The following is a 17,515-nucleotide window of genomic DNA, read 5'->3' on the forward strand; positions in this document are numbered from 1 at the left end:
TGCTAAAAAGTGGTTCTAGGAAATCAGTTACTGTAGGATTTAGTTTAATTCAACAAACATATACTGTGCAGCTACCGTATTGCAAAGCGCTGTACTACCTGTCAGAGGTGAGGATACGGACCTCTACAGATGCCAAATGCATGGTCTTCCAGGAGGAAACAGTTATCAATTTGTCTTAATCCCTACAGATTAGAACAAGAGTCAGCAAACTACCACCTATGGGCCAATTCTTGCCTGCCAATTGCTTTTGTAAATAAAGTTTTATTGGAATATAGATACATTCCTTTATTCCCATCTTATCTGTGGCTGCTTGCACGCCCAACAGTAGAATTGGGTAGTTACAACAGAAACCATATGGCTCAAAAAGCCTAATATATCTACTCTCTGGCCCTCTACAGACAACATTTGCCAATCCCTGGTCTAGAGAAAGGAGAAATTACCTGTCTAGTCTTTTTTCCTTTGCTCATAGGTGAAATATTTCCTCTTCGTTATTTACCAATCAAATAAATACTGCTCAAGCTCTTTGGAAAGTCTTAATGCTTATACATTCATTCAACAAACATTCATTGAGTGTCAGCTATGTGCCAGGAACTTACTAGATGCATGGGATTCTGAACAAAATAAACAAAGATCCCTGCCTTTTTGGAACTTCCATTCTAATTGTAGGATATTCACATTTGCTGTTGTTGTTTTAATATAACATTCAACAAACATTTATTGAGTTTCTACTGTACACAGGCACTCTGCTAGGGGCTAAAGAGAATGAATGGCACAAGTAAAGTCATTACCAGTCCTTAGGAATTCAAAGCCTCCACACAAACAACTGTAGCGGAAAGGAAAAAGGGATAAATGCTCTTAGAGAGGCCTCAATAGACTGCAGTGGGATTTCAGAGAAAAGAAAGGTGCCCCAAAGTCTTTTGAAAAGAGCTGTGGTGACAAGGTACAGGGAAGTGTTGTATCCACACGTCTCTGGAAGAGTGGCTATGAGCATTACAGTTGTGGAACCCTGACCGTAAGCTTTTGACAGACATATCACTGTTGGAATAGCAGAACCACGTTGGCGACTGGCTTCTCTCATGCTGTTGCTGATGTAGGAAGGCAATGAGACATCCAGCATGGTCGCCCCGCTGGTGGTGGGGAGGGTTATCAGGAAGTGTACAAATCAGGTTCTCTTTCAATCCAGACTAGAGCCTTCTCCTGCTTTTCCTCTCATGGTGGTCACCAGACCCAAAATGATCAGATTTTGAGGTTTTCAGCAGGACCAACGTACACAGTTCCCGAGAACATAATGTAATATATTGTACTAAGCAGACCGAGTTAACTGACAAAGTCTGATCTACAAGTTTATATTTAGAATTTAAATCAAAGCCAAATCTGACACAACCTTTTCTCTGTCTCTGTGTAGACCACAGGAGCATTTCACGGCCTCTCCTTCATCAGGCCTAATTGGGTTTCTGTAGGACAGAGTCTTCCCTGCTGTCCCAGCTGTTTCACGTAGAACAGAATGTTCAGAAGTCAGCCAATAGCACAGCATTGCTAATCTGAATTCACCAAGGAGCGTGGATTTCTTCAAGAAACCCTCCTTTGCTACCTGCACTTTTTGCTCTCCACCTATACTAAATATATGGTTTTAATTAGCAATGGATTCTTTAGTAAAATCACAGCAGGCATGTTTTGTTCCCATCCTTTCTCCTCCTGAAAGGAAAAATCGTGATTTCTTGATTTCTAGTTGAAGAGTTAATGTATAAATTTTTTTTAAAGAAGCAGATGTTTTACAGGATAAGATGGGGTGGGTGAGAAAGTGTTGATAATACCTTTTGACACAGTTTATGAAAGCGGAGTTTGCCAAAGTCCTTTGTCATATTTGTTCAATGTAAACATGTATATGGTATTGATTACGTGCTTTTCTCCTGGAAACTGTATCTCCCTCCTTGACTCTCTTTGTGGTTTGTTTATACTTTGCTCATAATAATTAATGGCTGTTAGACTTTCTCTCTTAGGTCAGGTATTTCTGTCCGTACCTTAAATCCTTTACAATAGTAGCTTCAAAAGCATGCTACGCATAACTACTGGTGCAAGTCAAGATTATAGGTGTTTTTTATTTAATGACTATTAAAATGTATCACTAGTGCATTATTCAGGTAATTTTATAAATATTGCTTGGGAACAGTAGTGGCAACCGTGGGGGGATTTGAGGGAGCTTTAACCCCGTAATACCCCAGTTATCTCATTTATAAGCACCTCTTTCCATCCTTTGATAAGAAATCATATTTGAACTGCTTTGCAAATATAGCTCCATGCTTCCCCCAACCCAAACCAATTTGCTCTCCTATATAGAGACTTAGGGTGCAAGCCTAATCTGTAAATTAACATAAAATAGAAAGTATAGCTAGAGGCGAATACTGAAATTTGGGAAATGCTTTTCTCGTGGACTGTATGACTTTTGAGAGCAGACACTGCCTCGTCTTTGACTCCAGAATGCACAGAATACACATATGCATGTTACACTTGTGAGTGAACATTTTTTTCTAGCTTCAGCCTTTCTGGAATTCTAACAAAAATGTAATTACAGTAACGTTTAGATGACACGTATGAAAACGTGTAGGCAACCAAATCATGCTGAAATCTGAAGAGATTTTTATTCCTTTGAAGTAATCATGACTAACTTGCCAGCCATAATATTTAACCAGTTGATTTCATCTTGATGTTTTAAAAGTTAAACAAAAGGTTTCCAAATGAGTTGGGATTTTTCTTTGTTATAAAATCTGAAAATAACAATGGATCAAAAGTGCTTATTTAGGAATTAATTTTTTAAGCTGCTTGAGCTTTACTCTGCCAAACCTAGTTCCCTTAACAAGCCACATGCCTTCACCCTTCCTGATAATTTACTCTACAAGAGCATTTAGAAAGGAAAGATTGTGAAGAAATTCGTGTATAAAAATACCATTTTTGAGCACTCAAATTCAAAATTCTCGGCACTAAAAACATAAGGAATGCCAAGTAAACGTCTTATTAGTTTTTTGGGTTTTTTTTTTTTAACATGTTATAACATACCCAAACAATCATTATTTTCTTCCAAATAGTCACTTTAAGAGAATAAGCATTAAGTGCAATGAGGCACCATCATTAAAACATCTTTGCCTTATTTCTTAAGTCAGTGGCACATTCTTTTGAATCTCCTTGTTTAAGGCAGATTTGTATCCACTGTAAGTAGATTGGGGTCCTGGAAATGGATTCAAGTCATACAGAGCCAAGTCTGAAGTAGGTTAAAAAATACTGAGTGGGACCTTTTTCCTTAGTCAATTGCTAGGAATATTAAATTTCATACAATAAAGTATCAATTGGATAAAGGTAAATTTATCAAATGGCCTGATGTAGCACAGTATTTTCCTGAGTCTGTTCATCTGTGGATGAGTGTTTGTAAGTATTGCTGTGTACATTTGAATTTCCGGTGGTAAAGAGAGTTTGCCTAGTTAGAAGTACTGGTTGTTTAGTGGTTCTGTCCAGATAGATTAGAATCATAAAATGTTAGTGCTGGGAGGACGTAGAGATGATCTGGTCCCGCATCCTCATTTTTTCACATGCAGAAACTGAGACTCTGGTATTGGAAGTCTCCTATTTGCCATCTTCCACCATAGCAAATTTTCACTTTTGCACTTTGGTCAAGAAATGATCATATATGACCATTTTTCAGTTCCTTAAAGCAAATGGCATGGTGCTAAATTTTGGACTAGTGGGATGGGTCTATAGGAAGCTAGATAGACAGAATAAAAGGCTCATCTTCATGGATGTTAAAAGCTAAAATAGTAGCCATGCAGATTGAGATATGGAGGGCAGGCTTTAAGTAAAATATGTGCCCACATTTATCCTTCAAATAGGATTAAAATTTACTGAGGAAGAGGTTAAGCTTTTTTAAGCACTGATGGAGAATTGGGAATTAAGAGCAGGGAAGAGATGGAGGGACAGTACATTGTTAGTGTAGAGACAGATCTGGAAAACATTTCTGCCACAGATTCAGGAACACATAAGTGTTTTTTCCTTCTCTCCAGGGGAAGGGTTGGATAAATTAAAATTAAATGTATCATTTGTCTTATAAACTTTGAACTTATAATATTCCTGAGAGAAAAATACTTGGTGGGCGTCATTAAATATTAATCATTAGAGATCAGTTTAGCAAAGACATTTTAGTCAGGTTGGAACAGCTTTTAAGAAACCAATTACAATGTGGGTTATGAAAGAGAAGTGGAAGAAACCCAGGGAAAATATTAGAAAATGCAAGTCCCTTCACCCAGTGGAATTTTTGCAGGGAATTCTGGCTAACTAGCTTGTTGAGGCTTAAGACAGCAATAAAAATAGGGCTGTGTGCTAAGGCTATAAGAATTGGTAAAAAAGCAAAAGCTAGGATTACTAACATTGCAAATAATCTTCCTTTTTAACAAATGCTTTTTAATATTTAAGTATTTGATTAAAAGATAGTAGAAATTATTTTTAAAAAGTTCATCTTATGGTCACCTTGTAAAATTTGCTTGTATAGAAATACCACAAATTAAATATCAATATACGATTGTAGGACATGAAGGTATTTTTTTTTTCATCTTCTGGTATGTTGATTGTTCAAAGGATTGTGAAATAATCTTTCTTTTAGGGTGTTCCTTTAGAGTTCATTTTATTAGTTACATTTCAGGGTAATATGGGGGATTATTACAGTCTTTTGAAGACTTATAAAATGTTGGAACTTAAAGACATACCAGAGTTAAGCCTCCTCATTTTCTGTATGTGAAGAAAAAGAAATGTGAGTGATTGAAAAAGTCAACAATTTTAAATTTTAAAATTTAAGTCCTAAATGTTATGCATCTATTAACAGTATGTCAAAATATGTGAAGCAAAAAGTGGTAGAACACTAAGGAAAAAATAGACAAATCCATAATTATAGTTGGAGATTTCAACGTTTCTCTTTCAGTAATTGATAAAACAGTAGGCAGAAAATCAGTAAGGATATAGAAGACTTAACACTATTAGCCAACTAGACCTGACGTTTATAGACTACTCCACCCAACAACAGTTGATTACACACATCAAACATTCTCCAAAATAGACTACATTCTGGGCGATAAAACAAATCTCAATAAATTTAAGATGATTGAAATTATACAAAATACGTTGTCTAACCACAATGGAATGAAACTAGAAATCAGTAACAGAAAGATATCTGGAAAATTCTCAAATTTTTAGAAACTAAATAACATACTCCTAAATATCCCATGGGTGGGTCATGGCAGAACTCAAAGGAAAAATTAGAAAATATTTTAACTCTATGCAAATAAAAGTGCAGTTTATCAAAATTTGTTCGATTCGGATAAACAGTGCTCACACGAAAATTTGTAGCATTAAGTGTGTATATTACAAAAGAAGAAAAGTGTCAAATAGGTAATCCAAGTTTCCACCTTAAGACACTAGAAAATGAAGAGTAAATCAAATGTAAATTAAGTAAAAGTAAGGAAATAATAAAGAGCAGAGATCAGTGAAATAGAAAGCAGAACAGGATGAAACCAAAGCCAGGATTTTTGAAAAGATTTATAAAATTTAAAAACTTCTTCAGATTGATTAGCAAAAGGAGAAAATACAAATTACCAATATTAGGGATGAAAGAGGGATATTACCAGAACTTCTGTAGACATTAAAAGAATAATTAGGAAATATTATGAACAACTCTGCCAAATAATTTGATAATTTAGATGAAATGGATATAAATAAACAACCTTAAAATGTGTCACCCAGTAATTCTACTTCTAGGAATCTATGCTAAGTTAATAAATTCAAAATATGGACAAAGCTTTATGCTCCAATATGTTTATCAAATGTTTATAATAGAAAAAAAAGGAATCAATCTTAAATTTCTAACAATAGGAGATTAGTAAAATAAACTACAGTTAACCATAGTGATAATGATAAAGAAAATTCCCATATATAATATTACATGAAAAAAGTAGAAAACAAAATTGTCAACAAATGGTGATCTCAGTATAAAAAGGTGTTTATAAATGAGCAATGGAAAAAAATGTACCCTTAAATTAGGTTAATAAGTTTATTTTTAATTTGTTGGATTACTTATTTTCTTCTTAATTTTTTATGTATTTTCCAAGTTTGCTAAAATGAAATATGTCAGTGCCATATTTTAACCATCATGTGCCAAGAATCTTGTTTTATAATTAAAAAGATAAATTATTATTTCTCTGTGAACAGAAAAGATACAGCTTATGCTTTAATGCCAGTTGATTTTGTTTTAGAAATTTAAAACCATGCCGTTTGGTAAGAATGAATACAATTTGAATATCTTTGTGTACTTCAGTCTTTCCTCTGGTAGGCACTTTTTGAGGCTGTAATTGTACCATCTGTTTCATTCAGCAACGCCCAAACCTACATCTCCACTTCTGTCCTGTCACTGCTTTTCTCAGTTCAGGTGTCAATGGGCATGATGTGAGTGTGTTTGCGTCCCCTTAATTTTTCCTTTCTTCTACTGGCTCATAATCATCAAAGCATCTTTTAGCGGGAAACCATTTCTTACGCTTTTTTCTGCCATGCTTTATATAAAACCCATGATTAAATGAAGAGTTCTAGCATTGTGTGAGAACATAATGCTTCTTTCCATTTGTGCATCTTGCAACTCCACCCAAGCCTTTAGGATTTCACATGTGAACTATAATAACCAGTCCCATTGCCCTGCCTCTGGTTGCCCCAGGTCAGCTCATTCTAAAGTAACTGTTGAAATACACTTGGGACACAATATAAATCCTTTCCTTCCCAAAAGTTCTATAGTGAGTGACTTCCAGTTTCTTATGAAATTTCTCCCCATAATTAGTGAAAACTATAAACCACTTAGTTAAAAACCTCAGGGCCTTCATCTTAAATAGACTTGAACTCCCTTTTGGTAACTGAAGTCTAATGATCTCGAACCGTCTGAGGATATTGTCCATGCTTTTAACTCAGAGTAAATGGGCCTTTTACAAGTTTTTATAACATGTTCTTTTTGTCCTTTCTTTTGCTTTTGCATAATACATATGTGACAGAAATAAAATATAAGCTTGGTACTTAGTATAGAGAATAACAAGTTTGTCGAATTGTCATGTTATGAGGCCCTATTGCATGTGGGAGCCATGTTTTGAAGAGTCTGTTTGGACTCCCTAACCTGCAATTGTTTCGTCTAGAATCTTTGGCAGTATTCTTGATCTCTTCCTCTCTCCTGACCCCACAGTTGTCCTCAGTTACAGTCTTTTAGCTGGTATTTCCATTTAACACTGTGCCACGCCAGTCTGTTCTCCACAAAGAGACCAGAGTAATCTTTGAGAAATATAAATCATAGCGTCATTCCTCTCCTTAAGATCCTTGATTGCCTCCTGATGCACTTAAGGAAAAATAATCCCAAATCCAAATCCCACCTCTGGATCTCACTGTAACAACTTCCACCAGGCTCAGTGTTCCTAAGCCACGGGGCCTTCCCTCAGTTCTTCAGACACACCAAACTCTTTCTTACCTCAGCACCTTTGCAAGAGTCTGGAACATCATTCCTCGACCACTGTTTCCTGCTCCCCGTTATCTCCAACTTTCCCACCCTCTACCCATAAGATTTTGCCTGGCTGATTCATTGGTTTTTATTCAGCGTTGAAATATTACTTTAAATGGCACCTCCCGGAGAGGCCTTCTCTGGACTGCTAATCTAAATTTAGTTCTTTCTATTATTTCCTCTTCTACTTATAGCGCTTATCATTGTTTTTCATTACATTATGATTTTTGTGTAGTTTGTTTAATGCCTTTCTCTCCTGCACGCCTGAAGATTTCATGACCTTGTACCTCAATGTTTTGTTTTTTTCTTTATCCAGCACATAGTGCTCAATAAATTATTGTTGAATGAATGAGTGAAAGAAAAAACGAATTGTGTAAATAATTAGAAAACATTCAAGAGAAAAAAATTGCAACTTCACACTCATAGAAAAGTATATTAAAGCATCTATTTTTAATCTAATTAGTAAAATATTTGAAGTTATCATTCCCATTTTCAGCTAACATTGGGGGAAAAGGACACATCCATATAATCCATGAGGAGAGGGACCCTTTCTGTGTTCATTTTTGTTTATGTATTAAATATGCATTGAATGAGGAAGAGGATTAGTATAATCATTACGGAAAGCAATTTGGCTAAAAGTATTTAAAAACATCACATTATTTTTATTAACCCAGAATTCCACCTAAGAATTTGTCCACCTACGGAATAGTCCTAAATATGGAAAAGGTTATATATTTAAAGATATTTCTCACAGTGTTATTTATAGGAGTAAAACACTAGAAACCACCAAAATGCTCAGAAAAGCATGCTATGCTAGCTAAGTGTAGTGTATTCACTAGATAGTATATGAGTAACACATAAGCTAAAGGTTAGGATAACAAGATGACTTTTAAAATGCAGTATTAACGTAAACACATGAAGAACACAAAGTTTTATAGCAATGTTTACAAATTCTACCCACAGGGAAAAAAGACTGGAAAGAAATATGTCATGCTATTAAGGCTATGGGTAATTTCCTTCTCATTTCATATTTTCTGTAACATGCACAGATTTTATTTTTTAATAAGAGATTGTAATTGTATTAAATTATGGTATAACAACTTGTATAGTGAGGTTCCCTTTCACTTTCAGCACATTTAAATGAATCCCAATTCTTACATTTTGTAATCAGAGAACTGAAATGCTGTGCTATCTTTTGTAGGGGGACAGAACCTTTGCCGAAAGTTCCCATGCTCATGGGTTAGATCACTCATCCTCTTGGCAGGATCATGGTCGCTTCCTGTCTAGTCCGCGATTTTCACACTTGAACTGTAAGTAATGAAGTCCTATACCAGTTTTAAAATTGGATTTGAGATAATGCAACTCATGGAAAGATTCAAATGTAAGGCCAGTACATGATAATATTCATGTTATGAGTTTGGAAAACATTTCATTATGAATCATACAAATAATGCCACCCAAGTACATTTACAATATTACCCAATTTACTAAAAATACATATGGAATCTCTTCTTTGTAGACCTTAGCCTTATCGTAAAAACTTAAAATGAATCACCCAAGGTAATAATCTTAACTAAGCAAATTGTGTGTGTGTGTGGAGCTCGCTGGTAATTGTGGATGATTGGGCAAAGGACATTAGATGGTATTATAATAAAATTCAAATAATCGAACCGTGGAAAATTTTTGCATAGATATTCAGAAATATATAATCTTGTGCATAGAATAAGGATATCAATATGACCACAGGCTAGCTTTCATCCTATAAAAACACTGTAAATATTAGTAAAACATCATTCACATCAACAAAGTATAGTCTGTTGATCCAGGACACTGTCTACCACCATCTACCCCCTCGCCTTCCCTACTATGCTTAAGTCTTCAAGGTTCAGCTCGTATGTAATACCCCTAAATAATCCTTCACAAATTACAGTTTTAAGTATGGTTTCTGTTATGAGTGCCTACAGTGTGTTACAATTTTTCTTTAAAACCCTTCTCAGAATAATTCTGGAGTCACTTGTTTGAGTGACATTTTTTCCACTGGTTCTTCTCTTCATTAAAGAGTGACCTCCATGATGATGGGAGCGGACTCTGTTTTGCACCCCACTGTTTCCTCAGCATCCTACAAACTCCTTGGCACATAGTGAATACTCAGTTAATATTAGACGACTGAGTGTATGAGTTGTTTTCTTTTAAGTCCACTTTTATCCAAGCCATTGGGACTCAAATGTTATTTAATGAATTCTTATTCATATAATCATTTAGGACTTTGGTTTACCATGGGCATAGAGTTTGTACATTAAATCTCTTATTTTTAAAAAATCTAGGTTGCTATAAAGTGCCAGTATAAACCACAAGGAAGTAGGTCAAATCTAAAAGTGATAACTCATTTTTGCTGATTTATATTTATGGATTCATTGGATAAATATTTATCAGTTTCTGATAATGGTTTGGTTTTCACTATATCATGATTATTTTATTCCAAAAGTTAAGCATTTTCTCTTTCCTGATTTCACCATTTAACCGAGTAATTTTATGTATCTGCATAAACCTGCTGCTATTCTAATCTGGCAGTCATCCGTCAATATGGATCATATCTCAAGCTGGTTATGGTACCTCAGAATCTAATATACACATAGGTCAATTTTTTTTATTTTTCATATTACGCAATGGAAAATTTCCCTTAGGTCTGTTTGATGTATATGAAAATGGAGGAGGAGGGAAAGGGCAAAGCACCCCCAAATGTCTTAGTATCCTGTCCATTTAGCATTCATGAGCCTGGAGGTGAACAGCGCCGTGATGGGAGCACAGGCCTCATGGCTCTGCTGCTATTTCATGTTTCCATCACGACTTCCATGAGGCTCCCCAAAAAGGCACCTAGAAGAAAGTAGTTAGTTAGAAGACATTACAGGGGAAGCATCAAGATTTTCAGACTTTTATTTAATATTATGACAGGCAGTGAAGAAACTGTGTTCAGCTTTCTACTCAGTAATATTTCACTACTAGCCATGGTCATTTCTCTAAGATACATTCTTCACAGGCAGCCATACGTTTCTATATAAATGACCAGGCTCAAAAGGAAATGAATAAGAATAGGAAAAAAATATTACTGAGAACATAATTTGGGTAAAAAATACTTATTGTCTAGGTTGTAAAACCTGACTGAAAACATTTAGCTTAAAAAATAAACCTTTTAATTAATTTAGTGATAAATTAATTTATTAATTCATAGCCTTGTGTATTACTATTCTTTTTGACAAGTTTGTTTTATGATTTTCCTCCCATACCTACCTAAATGTTTTTAAGGATACTTTTTTAAAAATTTAATCATAGGTACCTTATTGTTAATAATTTTAAGTGGTCGAATTAAATTTATTTCTAGGAATCCTATAATAATATGATTTACAGGATTTCTAGAAATCATATTATTATTTGCTTTTCTGATGACCCTTCAATTTTCAATACCTTTTTCATAATGTGGTATTTTTAGAAGTGTATTAGGATTACTCTGAATACTTCTCTATTTTTGTAATGCAAACAATTTCAGCTTAGTTACAGAAATTGTTCTGTAATTTTTCTTTAACCTCCTTTTAAACCTCCAAAATTACAAAGGAGAGATGTCAACACCAACATAGAGAAAAACAGAGCCTACCATAAATTGATAATACAAGGAACAAGAGATATTTAAAACTATCATTAACACCCTCAAAGACATGAGAGAAAATATCACATCCATTAAAAGCAAGAGCAAGATGCTATGAAAAAGGAACACAGGATAAGAGATCTCAGAAATTTAAAATATGATAAGCAAGAAAGATGGAAAATGAAGTTGAGAAAATCACAAAGTAGAAGAAAAAGAAAAATAATGGGACGATAGGAGAGAAAAGATAAGATATTTATAAAATCAGTTCAAGAGAGAAAATACCTGGTCAGTGAGAGTATTGAGATGAGAGAACAAAGAAAACAGAACAAAGGCCAGAAGTGCGCGGATTAAAAGGGGCCCACCCAACAGGTTGCACTGCTGTCATCCTGAGATGTTTCTTCACCCTCTTCCTGTGTTGATGCCCATGTTTCTCAAATCCCATGCCTTTCTCTGCTTGTTTTAGTCCTTTCTTTTGTGGGAGCACATCAGAGAGAGTGAGGTAAATATGTTCAGTCTTTATATTTCTGAAAATGGACTTTTTCCACTCATACTTAAATGAAACTTTGACTGGCTATAAAATTCTAGGTTGAAAATGGCTCCTTCTGAAGTCATTGCACAATTGTCTTCCAAAATCCAATGTTGCTGTTGAAAACCTTGTGTCTTTTTTGTTTTACTCCCATTCCATTGAAGTGATCTTCTCCTCCATCACTAACTCCCACTCTCAGTCTGGGGAACTTTTAGGATCTTCTCTTTAACCCCAATGAGTCTTGTGATGCTATACCTCACTGTGGATCTTGTTTTATTCACTTTTCTAGCTACTTGTTGGGTTGGGAAGACACTCAGGGTCTTCGGTTCTCTCATATTGAAGGAAGAAAGGAAAGATTCCATCAGGAAAGTCTTTAGGAAATAAACTTTTAAAAACTGGTAGATTATTTGATTCAGTTGAGCATTTGGGGAAAAAAAAACTATTAACAGAAATGCAGCAGAAATAATTGTGCTATTAGACACAATTAAGGATGGTTATAGAGAAAGAGCAAATAAAAAACAAAAATAAAGACATGGGTCAAATAATAACTCCAAAGGAAAAAATGAGCAAGAGAAGAAACATTTTCATAGTATACCTATTAGGTTTGTGTCAGCCATATTTACATAGTCATAATAATGTAAATACTCACTATTGACACAGCCAGAAGTTCAGGTGTGACTATATAGGGAGGATGGGGTGAGGGGACATGGATGGGTGTGGATAAGTCTAAAAATGATAAATCAGAAAATAGCAATATAAGCTTCTTTTATTTACAAAAATTGAAGTAAATACAGAAAATAAACCTAAAAGAGTTGATTGTGGTTGGCTCTGGGGAGTAGGATTGTGGGATTGGGAGGGACGGAGCAAGACACTGCCGTCTTTCTATGTAGCCCTTTGGTGCTATTTGATATGTGTATGTACCCTTTGGCTAAAAAGGAATCTTACAAAAATAAAATGTTACTAAGAAAACTCCAGCTTTTATGTCTGACTAGCAAGTGTTCAATTTTCTTGCTAACTTCTGAATGGAACGTGAAAGCTAAAGGTTGGAGTTTAGAGTAGTTTGGACCTGTATGGAGACGTGAGGAGGAAATAGCTGTTGGTGCTGAAGCAGACATGAGTTCATGGGCCCACAGAACAGGCTCCTACCTACTCACGTTGGGATTTGTACTGGATGCGGCCCTTTTGTCTATCCTGTGGATGCTAAGGCATTCATTCTGCTGACTTAGGGGCCCTGTCAATCTGTGACCAAACTAAAGCGTAGAATCACTGACCATGGAAAAAACAAAGGAAATGGGAAAATACTGCATAATTTGTGGTCTTTGAAATGATCCAGCATTAATGAAAGTTTGTTTTAAGTAGTAATTTATGTCAGCTTTGTGTAGTTCAGGTCAATTCAAGAAAAGGTAGATTCCTTCTGCCAGGAAGAAGGGGAGAAATGTATAAATTGTAAGTTTATATTACCATTGGAAATGGGAACACAGAAATCCATTATTTAGAGCCATGATTACTACCAAATTTATCCTGGCTGGCTAGAAGTTATGGCCCTGATTCAGGACACTCTTTTAGAAGACTTGGATTCCATTACCTTCAGCTTGTAGACAGTGGGGGCTTAGTAAGAGAGACTCATAATGCCAGCTTTTGAAGCTGTCATTTTTACTTTTTATAAGTAGCGACTGACCACTAGTCTCCATGTATAGCTCCTTTTAGGCTAAAGGAACACACTCCAGCACAGGGCCTTCACTCCTGGGGCCGGGACCAGCACAGATTTGAATGAGCTCTGGAGTAATCGGACGACTTCTCAAAACCTCCAGTCCTTTGACATTAAAATGCTTGATGTTTGTGGAGTTGGTATCTCTGAACTAAAATTTAAAAATAAATGCAGGTTGCAAATTTTCTGCAATTCTAAAACTATTGTAAATTATGTGTATTTAAATAAATGATCCCAAAAGACTAATTTTTCATATGGAAAAATGTTATCTAAGGATTATTATAGGCATTAGAAGTGAATCTTACATATTAATTTAACTTGATATTCTTAGAAAAGCAAGTCAATGATGAAAGTTGCAAAAAAGAACTCTATTTCACTTCCTTACCTCAGTTTACATTTCTGTAAAAAAAAAAAGAGAGAGAGAGATTAGTATACTTAGTTTGTGTTGTGAGGTGCCTTTAGTGGGAGTTTAAGTTCCTCACAGGAAAAATAATTTATCCACAGCAAGAATAGCACACTCTTTTCACTCCCGTGTTGTTCCTCAGGACCCACCTGGCTTACTCTGAATAGACGCTTCATATATAGTCTGTCCTCAAACTTGTAGAAGAAAATGCCAAAGATTTATGGCAACAAAAATATTGGGGTACTGATAAGGTGAAAAAAATGTTATTTTTTGTTGTTGTTTTTGAAAGGACGTATTTATGCTATGAAGGCAGTCTTTCTGTCTCTCCGTTTTATAGGTTCATTTTACATGATAGGGATTTTTTTATGACTATCTTTTCATTGACCAGTTAGGTGCCAGATATTTCTAAGTAATTGGGTTCTGATGTTTGCAATTTGAGAAGGTACTCCCTAGATGCTTTCTAGAAAGCAATTACAAAATTCCCAATTGGTTATCTCTTAAAAATCTCTTATGTATATTCAGTTATTCAAGCAGCGTTTACTAAGAGGTTATGCACAAGGCTCTCTGGCTCTGGGGCATACGGCAGTGAACAAGACAGAAGAGGTCACCTTGTCTCCTGGAGGTAACAGGTGCTATGCAAGAAAACCGTTTAAAATGGTGATTGGTGGTGTAAAGGTGAAATGATAGAAGCTACCTGGAGTAGAACTGCTACTTTAGATTAAGGATCCGGACACACCTTTCTGTGGGGGTTACAACAGAGCTGAAACCTGAATGGCAAGAAGAACCAGCTTAGTTAAAGTTGGGTGGGAAGAGTTTCCCTGGGAAAGGGAGCAGTAAGTGCAAAGGACCTGGAGAATAAAGGGGTATGGTTTTCTAGAGAGATGGAACACTGAATGAGTGAGTGAGAGAGAAAGAGAAAGAAAGAATGAGGTCCCGGTGGAGCCAAAGTCAGATGTTTGGGTTTTATTCTAAGTTCACTAGGAGGCCATTGGTGGGGTGGGGGTAGAGGGGCTACACAGGAGAGTAATCTGATTTATCTTTTAGAAAGATAATTCTGGTAGTGTGGAAAAGGCGGCAAGATGAAAACAGGAAAAGTGGGAGGATTTCAGGTGGGAGGATTTCACATAGATAGTTGGATATAGGCTTCTGGAGCCCAGAAGAGAGGTAAGAGGTAGTAGAATAACAGTAAACCTAGATTCCAAATCTATTCTCAGCTTCCTTTTGTGTAACAGAATATTCTGTAAAAAAAGGAAGCCCTTAAGATTTTGCCCCCCTAAATTCTGTGTGTGCTTTGTTATATATTGACAACGCACACATCTTCCACTCTAAGATACTTCAAATCTGCCCTCCCCAAATTAAATCACATGAATATGGTTTTTTGTGTTTTTTTTTAACTATAGTAAACTGATTAAGTTTATTCCTACATTGAAGGTCTGTTAGAAAACTAGATCAAATGCAATGATTACTTACAAATTTTAAGTGCAGGGATTATACTTATCTAGGTTTATTTTTCTCTTTTCTTTTACCTTAACAGCATTGACCAAAAGAACAGTTGCTCCCGATTCACCTTCAATCAAGGAAGATGCCACAAGTTTACCAATGGAGGGAACAAGTCCACTATCCAAAAAGGAGGCATATGAAAGCAAAAAGAACAAAATGTAATTAGTTGAGTAATTACATGAGGGTTTTATAAATAATAGCATATCTATCCTTGTTGCAGTTTTGGCCCAGATGATCTCGCAGACATATTCGAAGCTTCTGCTCTTCAGCATTGCCAAACACTGACTAACATGAAATATAGTTGGTTCTTGCGAATGATAAAAGTTAAACCAATCCAAATGATATCAGCTCACGAATGACTTACAATTAACTTATCAGCAACTTATACCAGCAGAGAAAGTGATATTTTTCACGTTGCATTTTCTTTTTTCAGGTGTGGTCAGTCACATTTTTCCATCCAAAATTTGGATTTATAATTGAGGTCTTTCAATTACTGGCTAAGAAGGAGAAAATGAGTTCCCCTTGAGGCAGAAGTTGCTAGCACTTTAGATTCAGGGAGTGTTTATATACAATTGATTCTTTTAAATGCTTTCTCCCTAATAAATTATCATGTGTTATAACATGTCATGGAGATATGCAAATATAATATTAGACAGTTCACTTTATAAATGCTCAGGATCGTTACGTTCACCATCTCAGCAGCCTATTATTACATGCAGTGTCTTAACCTTATTTCCAATCATCCATATCTAATAGCAATAAAGAATCCACAAATGCTATCTGAATTGTAGAGCCAGCCCTATAAAGAATTCATTGCAGAATTTATTTATTTGTCTCTTTGTGGCCAAATATCCAACTGCGATCACTTTAGTTGTATCCTGGAGCGTTTTGGTTTACTCTGACCGAAATCACAGTACCAAACTCCTGTGTCCATGAGATTTGCTCTGCAAGAGTTCTCGTATAATTTGATACTATCTTTCTACTTTCAGTACCTCAGCTTTTTTCAACATCCAAGTGTTGTTCAGAACTTATCCTCTTTCCCTGCTAATCTACCAGTGGAGAAAGAATTGTGTTAAATGCTAAATAATGGTCAACATCCAGGAACTAAATCCCCATTGGGTCATGGTGGAAAAATTATGCACAGACACAAGGACAATAAAGCAATACCTTCCTAACGTGCATTACATTTGGTGTTTGTTGAAGTATACTTGCTTGTTAGACTTCTCAGATTTCATAACGATGCTTCTCTCTCCACTCAAGATATGTTCTCCTAACTTACCGTATTTGAATATGCAGAAGACATGGCACTCTCTTTGCACGAATTCCAATGCTACGATTACTACAGAAGATGAAGGTGTTTTATATCCCAAGATTATATAATACAGTCTAAATAACCTCTGAGAGTACAGGCATTCATTTTATCACTTATTCATTCCTAAAACCTTTTCCTGAGTTCCTGCTATAGGCCAGTCATTGTGCTAGAATGGCAAAAAGAAACCAAACAGGTGTTCACGTCCCAAGGTTTGTTTGGCATTAGGCATTACATGAAAAAGGACTCATGTGCTCAGGCTGGCTGGAGAAATTCTGGATTAGACAACATTAAACAGGTTTTGTTTGGTTTTGTCGAACCTCAGGACTTCAAGCTGTTCGTGTACTAAGGAACCCTATGAGGTTTCAGTGGAAATGGGCCGTTTTGAAAGAGTGGCTCATAGCCTGTTGTTCCATATAACCTGCACACTCTGTAGTAGTATTTGGGGTATTAAGAAATTCTGTCAGGATTTTCATTGCTCTTTTGACCAACACCAGAATATTTTATCTCCTTGGATCTGAATGACTACCTGGGGAAAAAAATAAGGGAGGGAATTAACAGGTTTTATTTAAGTCCTACAGATAACAGTGACATAGCTTCTCCCTTCATGTACTAGTAGGAACTTCATACAGTCCATTCTGTGTATTAGGAATTGATCTAAACCATTCTTAGCCCAGCTGTGGTCATTGAAAAAAAAACTAAAATAAAATATGTCAGGCCGGTTAGACCTGAAAGCTTGAGGTAACTCAAATTATTTACTTGGCAAATCCTTGCAAACACATTCTGATGGTTTTGTAACAGAATGGACAGGGATATTATGAAAGACCTTCTTAATCTGAAAAAAAATAAACCTATTATATCATATTAT

General features: G+C 35.6%; 1 protein-coding gene across 5 annotated transcripts in view; it reads left to right on the forward strand.

Annotated features, from left to right (window-relative positions):
- CEP128 (centrosomal protein 128) overlaps window positions 1-17,231 on the forward strand; it is a 340,375-nt gene extending 323,144 nt beyond the window's left edge. For 2 of the 5 annotated variants that reach the window (XM_033109695.1, XM_033109696.1), the window contains one exon: window positions 8,763-9,433. In XM_033109695.1, the coding sequence (XP_032965586.1) occupies window positions 8,763-8,879 (117 nt within the window). In that variant the 3' untranslated portion in view covers window positions 8,880-9,433. Of the gene's footprint in view, window positions 1-8,762; window positions 9,435-15,372 lie in introns of those variants that run through there. The other 3 variants (XM_033109699.1, XM_033109698.1, XM_033109697.1) reach the window with 3 other exon arrangements.
- The last annotated feature ends 284 nt before the right edge of the window (window positions 17,232-17,515 follow it).

The sequence above is a fragment of the Rhinolophus ferrumequinum genome, chromosome 6 (genome assembly GCF_004115265.2).
Source record: "Rhinolophus ferrumequinum isolate MPI-CBG mRhiFer1 chromosome 6, mRhiFer1_v1.p, whole genome shotgun sequence".
NCBI classification, from domain to species: Eukaryota; Metazoa; Chordata; class Mammalia; order Chiroptera; family Rhinolophidae; genus Rhinolophus; species Rhinolophus ferrumequinum.